The 19,375-nt window shown below is 41.4% G+C and overlaps 1 protein-coding gene across 1 annotated transcript in view; it reads right to left on the reverse strand.

Moving 5' to 3' along the window:
- LOC106606100 (diacylglycerol O-acyltransferase 1) overlaps positions 1–15,583 on the reverse strand; it is a 31,773-nt gene extending 16,190 nt beyond the window's left edge. Inside the window, exons 1-6 of the mRNA XM_082975755.1 lie at positions 15,170–15,583; positions 14,680–14,767; positions 7,504–7,544; positions 6,824–6,909; positions 3,492–3,544; positions 3,136–3,241 (exon numbers count right to left, since the gene is read on the reverse strand). Coding sequence (XP_082831881.1) covers positions 3,136–3,241; positions 3,492–3,544; positions 6,824–6,909; positions 7,504–7,544; positions 14,680–14,767; positions 15,170–15,390 — 595 coding nt within the window. The 5' untranslated portion in view covers positions 15,391–15,583. The remainder of the gene's footprint in view (positions 1–3,135; positions 3,242–3,491; positions 3,545–6,823; positions 6,910–7,503; positions 7,545–14,679; positions 14,768–15,169) is intronic.
- Between the last annotated feature and the right edge of the window lie 3,792 nt (positions 15,584–19,375).

Below are 19,375 nucleotides of genomic sequence, written 5' to 3' on the forward strand. Positions count from 1 at the left end.
AACTAAACTAATAGTGAAGACACAGAGACACACTAACTAAACTAATAGTGAAGACACACACTAACTAAACTAATAGTGAAGACACACAGAGACACACTAACTAAACTAATAGTGAAGACACACAGAGACACACTAACTAAACTAATAGTGAAGACACAGAGACACACTAACTAAACTAATAGTGAAGACACAGAGACACACTAACTAAACTAATAGTGAAGACACACAGAGACACACTAACTAAACTAATAGTGAAGACACACAGAGACACACTAACTAAACTAATAGTGAAGACACAGAGACACACTAACTAAACTAATAGTGAAGACACAGAGACACACTAACTAAACTAATAGTGAAGACACACAGAGACACACTAACTAAACTAATAGTGAAGACACAGAGACACACTAACTAAACTAATAGTGAAGACACACAGAGACACACTAACTAAACTAATAGTGAAGACACACACTAACTAAACTAATAGTGAAGACACACAGAGACACACTAACTAAACTAATAGTGAAGACACACACTAACTAAACTAATAGTGAAGACACAGAGACACACTAACTAAACTAATAGTGAAGACACACAGAGACACACTAACTAAACTAATAGTGAAGACACACAGAGACACACTAACTAAACTAATAGTGAAGACACAGAGACACACTAACTAAACTAATAGTGAAGACACACAGAGACACACTAACTAAACTAATAGTGAAGACACACACTAACTAAACTAATAGTGAAGACACAGAGACACACTAACTAAACTAATAGTGAAGACACAGAGACACACTAACTAAACTAATAGTGAAGACACACAGAGACACACTAACTAAACTAATAGTGAAGACACACAGAGACACACTAACTAAACTAATAGTGAAGACACAGAGACACACTAACTAAACTAATAGTGAAGACACACAGAGACACACTAACTAAACTAATAGTGAAGACACACAGAGACACACTAACTAAACTAATAGTGAAGACACAGAGACACACTAACTAAACTAATAGTGAAGACACAGAGACACACTAACTAAACTAATAGTGAAGACACACAGAGACACACTAACTAAACTAATAGTGAAGACACACAGAGACACACTAACTAAACTAATAGTGAAGACACACAGAGACACACTAACTAAACTAATAGTGAAGACACAGAGACACACTAACTAAACTAATAGTGAAGACACAGAGACACACTAACTAAACTAATAGTGAAGACACACAGAGACACACTAACTAAACTAATAGTGAAGACACACACTAACTAAACTAATAGTGAAGACACACAGAGACACACTAACTAAACTAATAGTGAAGACACAGAGACACACTAACTAAACTAATAGTGAAGACACACAGAGACACACTAACTAAACTAATAGTGAAGACACACACTAACTAAACTAATAGTGAAGACACACAGAGACACACTAACTAAACTAATAGTGAAGACACACACTAACTAAACTAATAGTGAAGACACAGAGACACACTAACTAAACTAATAGTGAAGACACAGAGACACACTAACTAAACTAATAGTGAAGACACAGAGACACACTAACTAAACTAATAGTGAAGACACAGAGACACACTAACTAAACTAATAGTGAAGACACAGAGACACACTAACTAAACTAATAGTGAAGACACACAGAGACACACTAACTAAACTAATAGTGAAGCACACACACTAACTAAACTAATAGTGAAGACACACACTAACTAAACTAATAGTGAAGACACACAGAGACACACTAACTAAACTAATAGTGAAGACACAGAGACACACTAACTAAACTAATAGTGAAGACACACAGAGACACACTAACTAAACTAATAGTGAAGACACACACTAACTAAACTAATAGTGAAGACACACAGAGACACACTAACTAAACTAATAGTGAAGACACACAGAGACACACTAACTAAACTAATAGTGAAGACACAGAGACACACTAACTAAACTAATAGTGAAGACACAGAGACACACTAACTAAACTAATAGTGAAGACACACACTAACTAAACTAATAGTGAAGACACAGAGACACACTAACTAAACTAATAGTGAAGACACAGAGACACACTAACTAAACTAATAGTGAAGACACACAGAGACACACTAACTAAACTAATAGTGAAGACACACACTAACTAAACTAATAGTGAAGACACACAGAGACACACTAACTAAACTAATAGTGAAGACACAGAGACACACTAACTAAACTAATAGTGAAGACACAGAGACACACTAACTAAACTAATAGTGAAGACACAGAGACACACTAACTAAACTAATAGTGAAGACACAGAGACACACTAACTAAACTAATAGTGAAGCACGACACACTAACTAAACTAATAGTGAAGACACAGAGACACACTAACTAAACTAATAGTGAAGACACACACTAACTAAACTAATAGTGAAGACACAGAGACACACTAACTAAACTAATAGTGAAGACACAGAGACACACTAACTAAACTAATAGTGAAGACACACACTAACTAAACTAATAGTGAAGACACACAGAGACACACTAACTAAACTAATAGTGAAGACACAGAGACACACTAACTAAACTAATAGTGAAGACACACAGAGACACACTAACTAAACTAATAGTGAAGACACACACTAACTAAACTAATAGTGAAGACACACAGAGACACACTAACTAAACTAATAGTGAAGACACAGAGACACACTAGATTCAGACACAGTTTTGTTTTTTTCTGAAAAGCAGGATTTGCTATACAGATGTAGGATCTTAATTTGAGCCAGTTTGCTACTGCAGGGAAAAACATACTGCAGCAACAGGAAATGTAAATGATTATGTGGATTATAATTAAAGAAAAACTCCACTCAGAAACTCTCCTTTGTATTTTTTTTCATTCATCCACAGTTGATACAGTCCCAAAATGTTTTCCATGTCAGCAGTCAAGTTTTCAAGATATTGGACTTTCAAGAAGCAACGTGTCACCGGCCACATCGTCATGATGATGCAAAACGGAAGGTTTTCCTGCAACAGGGCGATCAAATTAAGATCCTACATCTGTAGGCTGATGAGAACACATACAGCAGTACCTGGAGTCATGGACTTCACCATTAGTACGATAGCCACCGGGAAGCACAGTGTGACTGATAGGTTAATGGAATGAACCAGCAGCCCAACACGTTCACTGAAGCAGCCCTGGAGGGACAGAAGAACTGCACGTTAAGGCATAGCCGCGGGAAGCAAGGGTGTGAGGGGGCTGCAGCACCCCCTGAAAAATCACAATATATTTATATACTTTAAATCATTAAATAAAAATCACAAAAGTAGTGCACTGGCCCTTTAATAGTTCTGTATTAGCGGACTGATATAGCCGTCTGCAGCGCAGGAAAAACTTTTTTTATAACAATAATAGCAACAATGGTAAGTACATCAGAATGAAACTCACCACTGAGAGCCTTCGCTCTGTGTACAAAGCTGCCACAATAAACACGTTGGACACTGGAAGGAAAGACGAGACAAATGATGTGGTGATCAAATAAATGTTACCAAACAAACACACGACAAGCATGGCGAGTTAACATATACAAGGGAGATGATACGATGATAAAATAAGACCTTATGTTGTTTCCTCCTACAGTACTGAGGGGGGGGGGGGGGGGGGGGGGTCCACCACTGGCCTGTTAAGATAAACCTGCTGTCACAGCATCAGCTTCTGGGACAAATGAGGCAGCACAAACACAGCCTATGTGTTGCATAGACCACCTGCTACTACTGCACTGTTACTGTCCTACTGCAGGACTGGCAGGGGAGCTCTGCAGTAGAGAGGAAACACACACTTAAGCAAACACAAACACACACGCATGAGAACGGACACAAACACACATGCGTATGCATGAGCATGCACACACGAACATGCATGAAAGCACACACAGAAAGAAATGAAAGGCTGAACTATTTTGAATCATGGGATTATCTAACTAGCTGCAGGGCTGCCTCTCGCTCCATACCATATCATGTGACCTGGTCTTTGGAATAATGTTTTTCTGCTGTGTTTTGAAGAATACATCATAGAATCAATTCTAAAGGCCTACAGTATTCAAAATGTCAAAGGCCTGATGGAATAGGTTGAGGTGGACTTTTATGGAAACCAAACCTCAATAAAACAGAATAAAATACAATAGCCTTCTGCCTCTAACGCCTTGGCAACTTCTGTGGAAACCAACCTTCAATAAAACAGAGAATAAAATACAGTAGGTGTCTGTCTCTAATGCCTTGGCACTATCTGTGCCTGGCTCACAATCAGAACAAGTGCTTGAGCTTAACTGATACTACAGCCAATAAAACAGACACTGGATCACGCGTCAATGACTACAAGTGTTAATAAAATAAATATGCTGCAATGCATATAAAACCAGTGCCTTCTGAGGGCATCATTGTCTGCTATGCCCCAGTACTGTAATGTATAGGGTGTCCCATAGTCCTTCTCTCAGTACTGTACTGTATAGGGAGGCCCTTGTCCCATAGTCCTTCTCTCAGTACTGTACTGTATAGGGTGTCCCATAGTCCTTCTCTCAGTACTGTACTGTATAGGGAGGCCCTTGTCTCATAGTCCTTCTCTCAGTACTGTACTGTATAGGGAGGCCCTTGTCCCATAGTCCTTCTCTCAGTACTGTACTGTATAGGGTGTCCCATAGTCCTTCTCTCAGTACTGTACTGTATAGGGAGGCCCTTGTCCCATAGTCCTTCTCTCAGTACTGTACTGTATAGGGAGGCCCTTGTCCCATAGTCCTTCTCTCAGTACTGTACTGTATAGGGAGGCCCTTGTCCCATAGTCCTTCTCTCAGTACTGTACTGTATAGGGAGGCCCTTGTCTCATAGTCCTTCTCTCAGTACTGTACTGTATAGGGAGGCCCTTGTCCCATAGTCCTTCTCTCAGTACTGTACTGTATAGGGAGGCCCTTGTCCCATAGTCCTTCTCTCAGTACTGTACTGTATAGGGAGGCCCTTGTCCCATAGTCCTTCTCTCAGTACTGTACTGTATAGGGAGGCCCTTGTCCCATAGTCCTTCTCTCAGTACTGTACTGTATAGAGAGGCCCTTGTCCCATAGTCCTTCTCTCAGTACTGTACTGTATAGGGAGGCCCTTGTCCCATAGTCCTTCTCTCAGTACTGTACTGTATAGGGAGTCCCTTGTCTCATAGTCCCTCTCTCAGTACTGTACTGTATAGGGAGGCCCTTGTCCCATAGTCCTTCTCTCAGTACTGTACTGTATAGGGAGTCCCTTGTCTCATAGTCCTTCTCTCAGTACTGTACTGTATAGGGAGGCCCTTGTCCCATAGTCCTTCTCTCAGTACTGTACTGTATAGGGTGTCTCATAGTCCTTCTCTCAGTACTGTACTGTATAGGGTGTCTCATAGTCCTTCTCTCAGTACTGTACTGTATAGGGAGGCCCTTGTCCCATAGTCCTTCTCTCAGTACTGTACTGTATAGGGAGTCCCTTGTCCCATAGTCCTTCTCTCAGTACTGTACTGTATAGGGAGGCCCTTGTCCCATAGTCCTTCTCTCAGTACTGTAATGTATAGGGTGTCTCATAGTCCTTCTCTCAGTACTGTACTGTATAGGGAGGCCCTTGTCCCATAGTCCTTCTCTCAGTACTGTACTGTATAGGGAGGCCCTTGTCCCATAGTCCTTCTCTCAGTACTGTACTGTATAGGGAGGCCCTTGTCCCATAGTCCTTCTCTCAGTACTGTACTGTATAGGGTGTCTCATAGTCCTTCTCTCAGTACTGTACTGTATAGGGAGGCCCTTGTCCCATAGTCCTTCTCTCAGTACTGTAATGTATAGGGTGTCTCATAGTCCTTCTCTCAGTACTGTACTGTATAGGGTGTCTCATAGTCCTTCTCTCAGTACTGTACTGTATAGGGAGGCCCTTGTCCCATAGTCCTTCTCTCAGTACTGTAATGTATAGGGTGTCTCATAGTCCTTCTCTCAGTACTGTACTGTATAGGGTGTCTCATAGTCCTTCTCTCAGTACTGTACTGTATAGGGAGGCCCTTGTCCCATAGTCCTTCTCTCAGTACTGTACTGTATAGGGTGTCTCATAGTCCTTCTCTCAGTACTGTACTGTATAGGGAGGCCCTTGTCCCATAGTCCTTCTCTCAGTACTGTACTGTATAGGGTGTCTCATAGTCCTTCTCTCAGTACTGTACTGTATAGGGTGTCTCATAGTCCTTCTCTCAGTACTGTACTGTATAGGGAGGCCCTTGTCCCATAGTCCTTCTCTCAGTACTGTACTGTATAGGGTGTCTCATAGTCCTTCTCTCAGTACTGTACTGTATAGGGAGGCCCTTGTCCCATAGTCCTTCTCTCAGTACTGTACTGTATAGGGAGGCCCTTGTCCCATAGTCCTTCTCTCAGTACTGTACTGTATAGGGTGTCTCATAGTCCTTCTCTCAGTACTGTACTGTATAGGGTGTCTCATAGTCCTTCTCTCAGTACTGTACTGTATAGGGAGGCCCTTGTCCCATAGTCCTTCTCTCAGTACTGTAGGTCCATAAAATAGGCCAGGGGGATGGTCCTCAGGAGACGGCTGCAGCAGAATAGCCTGTAATGACCTGCATACAGATCTAGTGTGTAGGGTGAGTGATAGTGTGTAAGGGGGAGTGATCAAGTGTGTAGGGTCTGGGGAATGATAGTGATAGTGTGTTGGGAGAGTGATGTTGTGTGTAGGGAAAGTGAGGGGGAATATCCAGAAGGACCCTAGGGAAAGTCCACGTACCGATAACAAGGCACGCTGCAGGCATGTTGTAGGGGTCCTTTATGAATAGAGAAACCACTTGTATTGGGTCCACTAGAATACCATACCTAGAACAACAGAACACTGTGGTTAGACACTCAGAGCTCAGCTGAATCAAACCACATTCTTATTTTATATCTCGTGTGTTTTGTTCTACCTTGTTATTTTTAGTATTACATTGTTATTGATTACTGCATTGTTGGGATTAGAGCTTTCAAGAAAGACATTTCACTGTACTTGTTCGTGTGACATTAAAACTTAACTTGAAACATTTCAGCCTTTCAGTTTTCACAATGCTGCGAGTGTAAGTGATGCAGCATGTTTGAGTGAATCAGGCACAGAACCTCCTATCTTACTTTACAGTAATACATGACAATGTACCCTCCTTGCACGTCTTTACCACAGTATGCCTTTAGTAAGCAATGCCTGGCTGCTCCCTATAGGCTGTTACTGTGCTGGGCATCTGTGGACAGTCAGGAGGCATTGCGCTTGCATTAGCGTACAGGACAGCATACGGTCTTAGCAGTGAAGGGGCTGACGTTACATTCCATTCTCTGAAAACGAGGCCTTTACTTCCAACCGTCAAATGACAGCCATAAGACTACACTCTCCTTTCCCCCCTCTTGTCTTACGGAAAGCTTCTCATAACGTACTGTACTTACTTTAAAAGGTTTTCCAAGAACAGACGGGCATTGCTTAAGACCTACAACAAAAGAGGTCTTGTAAATTCATTGCATCCTTGAAAATACAGTTTGTTTCACATGGTACAAGCATACATTCATCATATGATTCAATTACAGTGTCTCTTTTCCACTGTAGTTTCAAGTATAATTAGTCGTATAGACGTGATACACATGGTATATATCGTCAAATGAAATGCTTACTTGAAGGTTCCTTTTCGACAATACAACGATAAGAAATAATAACAGTTAACCTCTTACATCTAGACGTTCCGCTAGCGGAACACCTGCTCCATTATCCAATGATGGGCGTGGCGCGAAATACAAACTCCTCTAAAATACAAAAACTTCCATTTTTCAAACATATGACTATTTCACAGCATTTTAAAGATAAGACTCTCCTTTATCTAACCACACTGTCCGATTTCAAAAAGGCTTTACAACGAAAGCAAAACATTAGATTATGTCAGCAGAGTACCAAGCCAGAAATAATCAGACACCCATTTTTCAAGCTAGCATATAATGTCACAAAAACCTAGAAGACAGCTAAATGCAACACTAACCTTTGATGATCTTCATCAGATGACAACCCTAGGACATTATGTTATACAATACATGCATGTTTTGTTCAATCAAGTTCATATTTATATCAAAAACCAGCTTTTTACATTAGCATGTGACGTTCAGAACTAGCATACCCCCCGCAAACTTCCGGGGAATTCGCTAACATTTTACTAAATTACTCACGATAAACGTTCACAAAAAGCATAACAATTATTTTAAGAATTATAGATACAGACCTCCTCTATGCACTCGATATGTCCGATTTTAAAATAGCTTTTTGGTGAAAGCACATTTTGCAATATTCTAAGTACATAGCCCAGGCATCACGGGCTAGCTATTTAGACACCCGGCAAGTTTAGCACTCACCAATATCAGCTTTACTATTATAAAAGTTTCATTACCTTTTGTTGTCTTCGTCAGAATGCACTCCCAGGACTGCTACTTCAATAACAAATGTTGGTTTGGTCCAAAATAATCCATCGTTATATCCGAATAGCGGCGTTTTGTTCGTGCGTCCCAGACACTATCTGAAATGGTAAATCAGGGTCGCGCGCGTGGCGCAATTCGTGACAAAAAAAATCTAAATATTCCATTACCGTACTTCGAAGCATGTCAACCGCTGTTTAAAATCAATTTTTATGCAATTTTTCTCGTAAAAAAGCGATAATATTCCGACCAGGAATCTCCTTTTAGCTAAACAGAGGAAAGAAAACAAAGCATTCGGTCGACGCGGGCACGCGCCTGAGTCTCACAGTACTGTAACCAGCCACTACCCAAACACGCTACTTTGTTTCAGCCAGAGCCTGCAAAGCCACGATTCAGCTTTTTACCGCCTTCTGAGACCCTATGGCAGCCGTAGGAAGTGTCACGGGACAGCTAAGATCATCACTCTTCAATAAACAGAGACAAGAAGAACGACACCTTGTCAGACAGGCCACTTCCTGCCTGAAACCTTGTCAGATTTTTGCCTGCCAAATGAGTTCTGTTATACTCACAGACACCATTCAAACAGTTTTAGAAACTTTAGGGTGTTTTCTATCCATATGTAATAAGTATATGCATATTCTAGTTACTGGGTAGGAGTGGTAACCAGATTAAATCGGGCACGTTTTTCATCCAGCCGTGAAAATACTGCCCCCTAGCCATAACAGGTTTTAAGAATACAAACAAAGTAAATGCCTCAGTAGAATAAACATTTTAGCATAATAATACAGGAAGGCACAATTTATAGTTCAATATTTACGCATGTTTTGGGGAAGGGGGGTTTGGGGAGAGTGTGGGAGACAAGTGTTTAAATTGTGAGGTATTTAGCAATCATAATGAGAGTGTTACGCGGGGTGGAGCAGGTGAACCCAAGTGCAGACTCAGACGAGGAGACAGGAATAAGGTAACCAAGGTATTTATTGAAAAGTGGGGAGAGCGGAGAGAAAAGCAGCGTCCGGCTGGGGAAAACAGGCAACACAGGATAACAAGATCTATGCAGGAACAAACGGCTTGAAATGCAGACTGACTGAACAGATGCTACGATCTGGCAGCGTGGAAGTGGCAGGGCTGAGTATTTGTAGAGTTCTGATTTTGGAACAGGTTGCAGCTGGTGGGGATCTGCTCTGACTCCAGCACATCTGTCTCCACTCCAACAATCAGATAAACCCACACAGAGAGAGAGAGGGAGAGGGCACTGGGGGAGTGGCGGCAGGTTAGGGAGACACAGGATGAGAGCAGAAACGGCTTGAAATGCAGACTGACTGAGCAGATGCTACAATCTGGCAGCGTGGAAGTGGCAGGGCTGAGTATTTGTAGAGTTCTGATTTTGGAACAGGTTGCAGCTGGTGGGGATCTGCTCTGACTCCAGCACATCTGTCTCCACTCCAACAATCAGATAAACCCACACAGAGCGAGAGAGGGAGAGGGCACTGGGGGAGTGGCGGCAGGTTAGGGAGACACAGGATGAGAAGTAGGCAGGGGCAGATGTAACAAAGAGTCTGGTAACAGCAGTTGTGATGTGTGTGTAGCATGAATGTATGAGGGTGTGTGTGGATGATTGTACATGTATATCTGTGTAGGTGTGAGTGAGTGCATGTGTACTAAGGTGCAGTATTTATTTTCCGCTGTAGATGCACCTAACTCCATTAGAGAACCGGAGAAAACTCCATAAGAGAACAGAAGGAAACTCCATTAGAGAACCTGAGGAAACTCCATAAGAGAACTGGAGGAAACTCCAATAGAGAACCGGAGGAAACTCCCATAGAGAACAGGAGGAAACTCCATAAGAGAACCGGAAGAAACTCCATTAGAGAACCGGAGGAAACTCCATAGAGAACCGGAGGAACTCCATTAGAGAACAGGAGGAAACTCCATAAGTGAACCGAAGAAACTCCATTAGAAAACTGGAGAAAACTCCATAAGAGAACCGGAGGAAAGTCCATTAGAGAACCGGAGGAAACTCCATAAGAAAACTGGAGAAAACTCCATAAGAGAACCGGAGGAAACTCCATAAGAGTACCGGAGGAAACTCCATAAGAGTACCGGAGGAAACTCCATAAGAGAACTGGAGGAAACTCCATAAGAGAACTGGAGGAAACTCCATAAGAGAACTGGAGGAAACTCCATAAGAGAACTGGAGGAAATTCCCTTAGAGAACCGGAGGAAACTCCATAAGAGAACTGGAGGAAACTCCATAAGAGAACCGGAGGAAACTCCATAAGAGAACTGGAGGAAACTCCATATCAAGGGGACTTTATTCATTTTATGAATAAGTCCAAAGGCCACGCAATATACCTCAGTAAACCCTTTAAGGGCAGTAGACTGTACCACGTTACACTATACCTCAGTAAACCCTTTATGAGCGGTAGACTGTAACACATTACACTATACCTCAGTAAACCCTTTAAGGGCAGTAGACTGTAACATGTTACACTATACCTCAGTAAACCCTTTAATGGCAGTAGACTGTAACACGTTACACTATACCTCAGTAAACCCTTTATGGGCAGTAGACTGTAACACGTTACACTATACCCCAGTAAACCCTTTACGGGCAGTAGACTGTAACACGTTACACTATACCTCAGTAAACCCTTTACGGGCAGTAGACTGTAACACGTTACACTATACCCCAGTAAACCCTTTACGGGCAGTAGACTGTAACAGGTTACACTATACCTCAGTAAACCCTTTACGGGCAGTAGACTGTAACACATTACACTATACCTCAGTAAGCCCTTTACGGGCAGTGGACTGTAACACGTTACACTATACCTCAGTAAACCCTTTAACGGCAGTAGACTGTACCACGTTACAATATACCTCAGTAAACCCTTTACGGGCAGTAGACTGTAACACGTTACACTATACCCCAGTAAACCCTTTACGGGCAGTAGACTGTAACACGTTACACTATACCTCAGTAAACCCTTTATGGGCAGTAGACTGTAACAGGTTACACTATACCTCAGTAAACCCTTTACGGGCAGTAGACTGTAACACGTTACACTATACCTCAGTAAACCCTTTAAGGGCAGTAGACTGTAACACGTTACACTATACCTCAGTAAACCCTTTAACGGCAGTAGACTGTAACACATTACACTATACCTCAGTAAACCCTTTACGGGCAGTAGACTGTAACACGTTACACTATACCTCAGTAAGCCCTTTAAGGGCAGTAGACTGTAACACGTTACACTATACCTCAGTAAACCCTTTACGGGCAGTAGACTGTAACAGGTTACACTATACCTCAGTAAACCCTTTAAGGGCAGTAGACTGTAACACGTTACACTATACCTCAGTAAGCCCTTTACGGGCAGTTTGGTTTAGTTCATTTCTATGCACTAGACAGGGCGAAGGACGTCAGAGAAGCCCGTCTGAAGATAATGATAACTCTGTTCAATTTATTGCACATTGTGCAGTGATGGGCATCTAAAAAGTCCACATAGGTAGCTAAAACAAAGGATTCAATTGAAACTTCAGCTGGAGAAATCTCCAACTCGGTTGCTGAGGTGAAGGATTAAATTGAAGCCTTAGTGGGGAGGAAACTCCATCTGTAGCTCATTGCTATGAGCTGAATGGCACAGTTGCTAGGGTGAAAACTGTGGTTGAAGCTGGAGGAATTGTTGCATTTTCATTGTCGTTTTCGTTGCACTTGCCTATGAATCACATTATTATGAACAGTACTGGCGTCAAACGGAAGAACCAAGGACACGGGTGGTTGCTAACGTTGTGAGATTCTCGCTAGTGTTTAGAGAACAACTGGTTCTGAGAGATTAGGATCAGGACCTGCAATTGTAACAGTAAGCAACTGTAACCAAATGGATGACTGCAGTGTAGCCGTTATTATGAGTACATGTTGCAATGATTGCTAAGGCATACTAATATTAAAGTGTGTATACTTATTTAAAATGTATGTAGTTCTGTACCTGTCTATTATTTAAAAAACTGTTGTTTTAAACTGTCTATTAATGTTATGTATTGTGATTTTATGTAGTTCTGCCCTTCAGCTGTAATGGTCTATTAATGTCATGTTTTATGTGGACCACAGGAAGGGTAGCTGCAGCTTTGGCTCTAGCTAATGGAGATCCTAATAAAATACCAAATACAGTACTATTTGTGGAACTCATCTTGACAGCTAAAAGATGAAGTGTTTGCAAGTCAAGATAATCATCCTCTTGATTTTTAGGTCTGTCTTGTGATTCTCTTCTCCCTTGTTGAAAATGTTTCATTTTGGATTGTAATATCTTATTATGGAATACAAAGATTTCTCCACGTTCAATGGGAATTTGAGAAGAAGTTCAAAGAATGAACAAAGTACTGTGATGACAAAATGATCTTGTTTCAGAGAGTGGATTATCAACAGTTTTAGAAATGTGAATTTATTCTCCACGGCTTTGATGAAGGGAGACTAAGCTGGCGGTGCTCTAGATTTGACGTGAATTCAGATCAACGAACTAGCTGTTGCTGAATGATTACTTTAGATAGAATCTCAATACCATATTTCCCCACAATAGTTACACATGGAAATGTCAGTGTGTTTTTCTAAGGGAATAGTACCACCATGTTTCCCTTAGCATCATCAAACCATCCTTGAACTCCAACATCTCTCTCTAAAGAGTAAAACAATGGTTTATGTGGTTGTACTGAGACTCACTGAGAGCTAGAGGAATGGGAATGTCCTGCTGTTTCCCATCCTCTCACACACTGACTTCAAAGCCAAACTGAATTAGCAAAACACAAGGTTATTAACAAAGTGATTAGCTAACTATATAGCTAAGCGTTACGTGTCCCACTTTAGGATTGGACAGAATAGTCTAGTCCAGCAACAGTAAGTGCTGCGACACAAGTGCAATGTACCTCTACTATCCTGTGTCTTGTAAGTTAAGCTTAAAGGAATCTTACAGAATATCAGAGTATTACATGAAAGCAGGATGACCTTGGCCTCACCTCAATCCACATCACCTCCTTTAGCAGCAAAATCATTAAAAGACAAAAGAATATGATGAGAAATATGATGTTGTCTCACTTTCACTGTAATCTTGCTAAACTAAAAGAACAGGAACACAGAGTAGCCTCGGGCTAGATATATAATCCTGTTGAGGTGTTCTGAATAAGTGCCTGGTGTCTTTAAACACTGTGGTTTCAGGCCCAGCGTGGGATGAATATGCCTTCTGGTGAGACCTGGAGGCACACACCCACCACCGCACAGTGATGCTTTCTGATTGACTCCTCTTGTAGGTGGTAAGTCAGTTAAGAACTAATTCTTATTTACAATGACGGCCTACACCGGCCAAACCCGGACGACGCTGGGCCAATTGTGCGCCTACCCTACGGGACTCCCAATCCCGGCCGGTTGTGATATAGCCTGGATTCGAACCAGGGTGTCTGTAGTGACGCCTCTAGCCTTAGACCGCTGCACCACTCGGGGGCCCCTATGCGTTAAGGGCATCACTACAGACACCCTGGTCTAAGCCCTGACTAAGATGGGTGGGTGGGGGGGTAGTGTTCTACTAAGCCATATGGAATTGTTTTAAGAAGGTCGTACCAATGATCATTTTGCTATTTGATTTAGAATTTTAAGACCCATTGAAATATAAAAAAAAAAAATAGTTGATGGAAAATGTTATTTTGCCTTACTGCAATTTGCCCATACAAACGCATTTAATAACAGATTCACTACATAGAACATATTTTTTTACATGTATAACCCCTTATTTTTGGCACTAAACAGTCTAAGCCCTGTCTGAACTGGGGGTCTACTAAGCTATAAGGAATTGTTTTAAGGTCATACCAAGGATCATTTTTCTATTTGATTTTGAATTTGAAGACCCATTGAAGTATCAAAAATGATATTTTTTACTAAATTATTTGATGAATAATTTTAATTTAGCCTTACTGCTATTAGCCCATACAAACGAATTGTATAACATATTCACTACATGGAACAACATAGTCCCCCCCCAAAAATGATTAGGTATTAAGATGTAGCCTAAGAGGGAAACCTGGCCAGTGATTGTAGTGTTTACACTTAACCTGAGTGTTGTTGAGCAGACTGGAGAATTAACTGAGACTCTCAGTATGACGTTGCAGAAGGAAACTTACCAGCATGACAACACACCAGTTAAGGACTCCTCTGTAGTTTCTGTAACCGCTGGCAGAGCTCAACAGGGACTCCTGCAACCTGTGGCAACTGAGGCATGAAGAGACACGGGATAGTTTGAATACGTGCACACTCATTTACTGTACTGTACTACAGCTATAGTTAACTGATCTGAAATACACTTCCCAAATGACGTCCGCAACACACCACCGACTTCCCTTCGAGTTTTGTAAAAAAAAAAATGTTTTTAATGTTTTAAATGTACCCCTTTTTATCCGCAATTTGACATATAGCCTATTGGACCAGCATGGGTGACATATAGACTATGCGAAATGATTAAAAGTACATAATTCATTCTACCCCATTATAAGTGTTCATAAGGGAAGATTGCACAAGTGGGTGCAGTAATACATACAGTCGCGATCTGTTTTCCCTGGCATAAATTCACCCCACTGTAACGACACGTCTGGGTTTTGTTAGTTTATGCCTCACCTCTGTCTATCACTAGGAACATTTCTTCCTTTCTTCCTTTCTTTTGACGTGGTAGAAGGCAAATCGGACACATTTCGCTTCGTTACAATGTTGCCGCTGTCACCGTGGCCGTTAATACTTTCATTAACCGCTGACCGCCCATTCACTTGTTTCAAAGTAACACATTTTCCAGTGGATATAGTGGCTCTTCTTTTGCGGATAAGGGCCCCTGTTTCTTCCATGATATCGCCAATCTTCAGAGCTCTAGATTAATTTGACGTCTAGCCTACTTTGCAGGCAGCTATAACACATGCCCAGTATTGCCAAACATCACACTGTCAGAGAGAGCAAGAGGAAGTTGGGATTGCAAAACGCGATACTGTCAATAACTGTATGGATACTGTAGTTGTAGTGGGCAGCAGGCAACAGTTCCGTATTGACTGTATACGTAAGAATGTGGCGTGGTGGAACAGAACCGTGGAGGAGTGGCAAGTCTGACGACACTGGTTGGTCTGCTGCCAGCTATGAAGGTGAGGGCTATATTAAGTTAGGAACAGATCGCAATTTAATGGAGGGACTGGTGGTCCAAAATAGGAGAGGGTTGTTAAACTTTTTTGTGTTGCTATGGGGAGAGTGTTTATTCTGCACTGTCATATTCGTGTATGTAGGTGGCAGGGAAGTCAGGCGCAGGAGAAACCAAGTTGGTTAATATGGAGTATTTAATGAAAAACAAACTCCAAATCCAAAGTACAAAATAAAATGGGTAAAGGATACCCGTCACACACCGATACACAAGGGAAACAGAGGGTTAAATACACAAGTAATTAATGGGTTTGGAAACAGGTGTGATGGAAGACAAAACCAATGGAAAATGAAAAACTGATCAATGATGGCTAGAAGACCGGTGACGTCGACCGCCGAGCACCACCCGTGCAAGGAGGGGCATCGACTTCGGCAGAAGTCGTGACAGGCACAGGGGAGGCTAGTATGTTTTCTTTCCTGGTTAACGTTCACACTTTTGTAGGTTTTACTATATAATGTCTTCCATATAGCCAAATGTCCTCATCTGCTTGCATGCGCCTGCCCTATATCAAGTTGTTTTGGTACTTCCCTTATGTGATATAGGCTTTTCAGTTTTCCGTGTGCTTACTTTTGCTATACAGGTCAGTATAGTCTACACTCTAAACATTAGGGGTTCAACAAGGGTTCTTCTAAGATCCTCAAAGTTCTTTGAAGAACCTTAGGGTTCTTGACTCTGAAAATGGCCCCCAAAAGGTTTTTCCAAGAACCCCATATGAGGTGGGGTTCAGGAACCTCCTTAGTTGGTGGGGGGTTTTGCAGGAACCTAACTGCCCAACTGAAACATTTGAATTTGAAAGGACAGTAGGTGCAGACACTTAACTGAAATTTTTTTGAGGTAAGCTTTGTTAGGGTTGAACTGGCTATTTGTATGCATAACTTATATAATATACCGGGGAAGCTATGCTACAATATTAAGTATATAAACTACGAGTAAATCAACTGTTGAAGACAAGAAGAACTACAACCGGCAACAGGAAGTGCGTCACGACACTGGGATCAGCCTGCACGCCGACGACAGGAGGAGCAAGTTTAAACCACGCTCCTCCTCCCTCGGACAGGCCAGCATTGAGCGGGAACTATCTCTGTCAGAGTATAAAAGAGAGAACAATAGAATGTGACGTCCTCTTCTCTGTTTTGCCCTGCGAGGTAAAACAGCGAGACCGTATATATACGAACCACACATATACCACGCACGTGTTTGCATTAATTAAAGTACAGCTAAATCAGAAGTCACTATGTGCTGACTATTTTGTTCTGTTACCAGAAACGAACTGTCGCAACATTAACAGCTTTAAGATTTAAGGTAAGCTTGTTCATTGTATGATCTAAATTGATATTGTTTTATGATGATACCATCTATCTTTTCATATTTGTGGAAATCTTTCGAAAACAGAAAATGGACACAATTCAATGGATATCAATCAACACAGAGGTAAGAATATGTAGGCTATAAGAATATGTTGAAGGCTAGCTGTTTAGGGTGCAGATGACTGAACTGCTCATGTTTGTGTCTGTGTCTGCAGGTATACAGACGAGGAGGCATACAAAGATATGTCAATTGGTATTGGTATGTTATGCAGATCACATTTACCATCCTCCTCCCTTACGTCTTCAATGAATATCCCATATAAAGGTCTCTATATTATGAACATGGTATGTGTATGAAAACCATTATCAAAACAGTTTTTTTTCATTCCCATTTACCACAAAAAGGTATGAATACTGTCATGTGCATGTTTTGTTAATCATCTGTATCAGGTATTCCCAAACTAGGGGTATGCACAATGCCGTCGGTGGTACGCCAAATAAAAATGTGATTCACATTTAATAAATAAATAATAATAATAATTTAAAAAAAAATGTCTTCTCATTTTAAAACAGTATATTTATATTTTCCAACGGGGCTATACATTTGGGTGAGGTTTTTTTCCTCGCCTGAGTAGCCTGGTTTCACTGCCACAAATAAAATTAAACACAATGTCAAATACAGGTAACCTAGTCAAATAATTAACATCCAATCACATGAACTGTTATTCTCTCGCAGGAATTCCACTAACGGTCTGTATGTAGCCAAACGTAGCTGCTACTCATGTTGGTTTATGTACTGATGGCGCAAAAGCTATGACAGGGAGACATAGTGGAGTGTTAACGCACATGCAAACAGTTGCTCCCAATGCCACTTGGGTACACTTGTTGCCAAGGGAATGCCTTACAGCTTGAAAGACGTTTTGGACACTACAGTGAAAATGGTTAACTTTGTTAAAGCAAGGCCCCTGAACTCTCGTGTATTTCCTCACTATGCAATGATATGGGCAGCGACCATGTAACGCTTTTACAACATACAGAAGAGCGCTGGTTATCAAGGGGAAAAGTATTGACATGTTTTTTTTTTAATTGAGAGACAAGCTTAAAGTTTTCATTACTGACCATAATTTTCACTTGTCTGACCGCTTGCATGATGACGAGTTTCTCACACGACTGGCCTATCTGGGTGATGTTTTTTCTCGCCTGAATGATCTGAATCTAGGATTACAGGGACTCTCCGCAACTATATTCAATGTCCGGGACAAAATTGAGGCTATGATTAAGAAGTGTGAGCTCTTCTCTGTCTGCATTAACAAGGACAACACACAGGTCTTTCCATCATTGTATGATTTTTTTGTGTGCAAATGAACTCAAGCTTAAGGAGAATGTCAAATGTGATATAGCGAAGCACCTGAGTGAGCTGGTTGCGCAATTACACAGGTACTTTCCCGAAGCGGATGACACAAACAACTGGATTCGTTATCCCTTTCATGCTCTGCCTCCAGTCGACTTACCGATATCTGAACAAGAGAGCCTTATCAAAATTGCAACAGGCGGTTCTGTGAAAATTGAATTTAATCAGAAGCCACTGCCAGATTTCTGGATTGGGCTGCACTCAGAGTATCCTGCCTTGTCAAATAGCTCTGTTAAGACACTGATGACCACGTTGCAACCACATACCTATGTGAGAGTGGATTCTCAGCCCTCATGCAAACTAAATACAGGCACAGACTGTGTGTGGAAAATGATTTAAGAGTGAGACTCTCTCCCATACAACCCAACATTGCAGAGTTATTTGCATCCTTTCAAGCATACGCTTGTCATTAACCTGTGGTGAGTTATTCACAATTTTCAATGAACAAATTACGTTTTTATAAGTAAGATGGTTCAATAAAGAGCAAAATAATTCATTATTATTATATTATTATTTTTGCCCTGGTCCTATAAGAGCGCTTTGTCACTTCCCACGAGCCGGGTTGTGGCAAAAATTCACACTCATTCTTAAGTTTAATGAATGTATCGTATAGTGTGTGTGTGGCAGGCTTACAATGATGGCAAAAAACAACATTTGAGATTGCGTTGACGCTGGTGCTAGAGGGGGTACACAGCTGGAGGTTGAATGTTTGAAGGGGTACGGGACTATAAAAAGTTTGGGAACCACTGATCTGTATAATTAATATTTTTTGGGATTCATAGACTTCACCCTCTCTACACCTCTGATGAATATAACAGGAAACCTGTTTGATCACCATGCACTGCAAAACCATTCTGGCTATGGATTCGGAGAACATCAACACATTAACATCAACACGCCAGAGGATATACCCATTGGACTTGGGG

The sequence above is a fragment of the Salmo salar genome, chromosome 05 (assembly GCF_965601325.2).
Source record: "Salmo salar chromosome 05, fSalSal1, whole genome shotgun sequence".
NCBI lineage: Eukaryota > Metazoa > Chordata > Actinopteri > Salmoniformes > Salmonidae > Salmo > Salmo salar.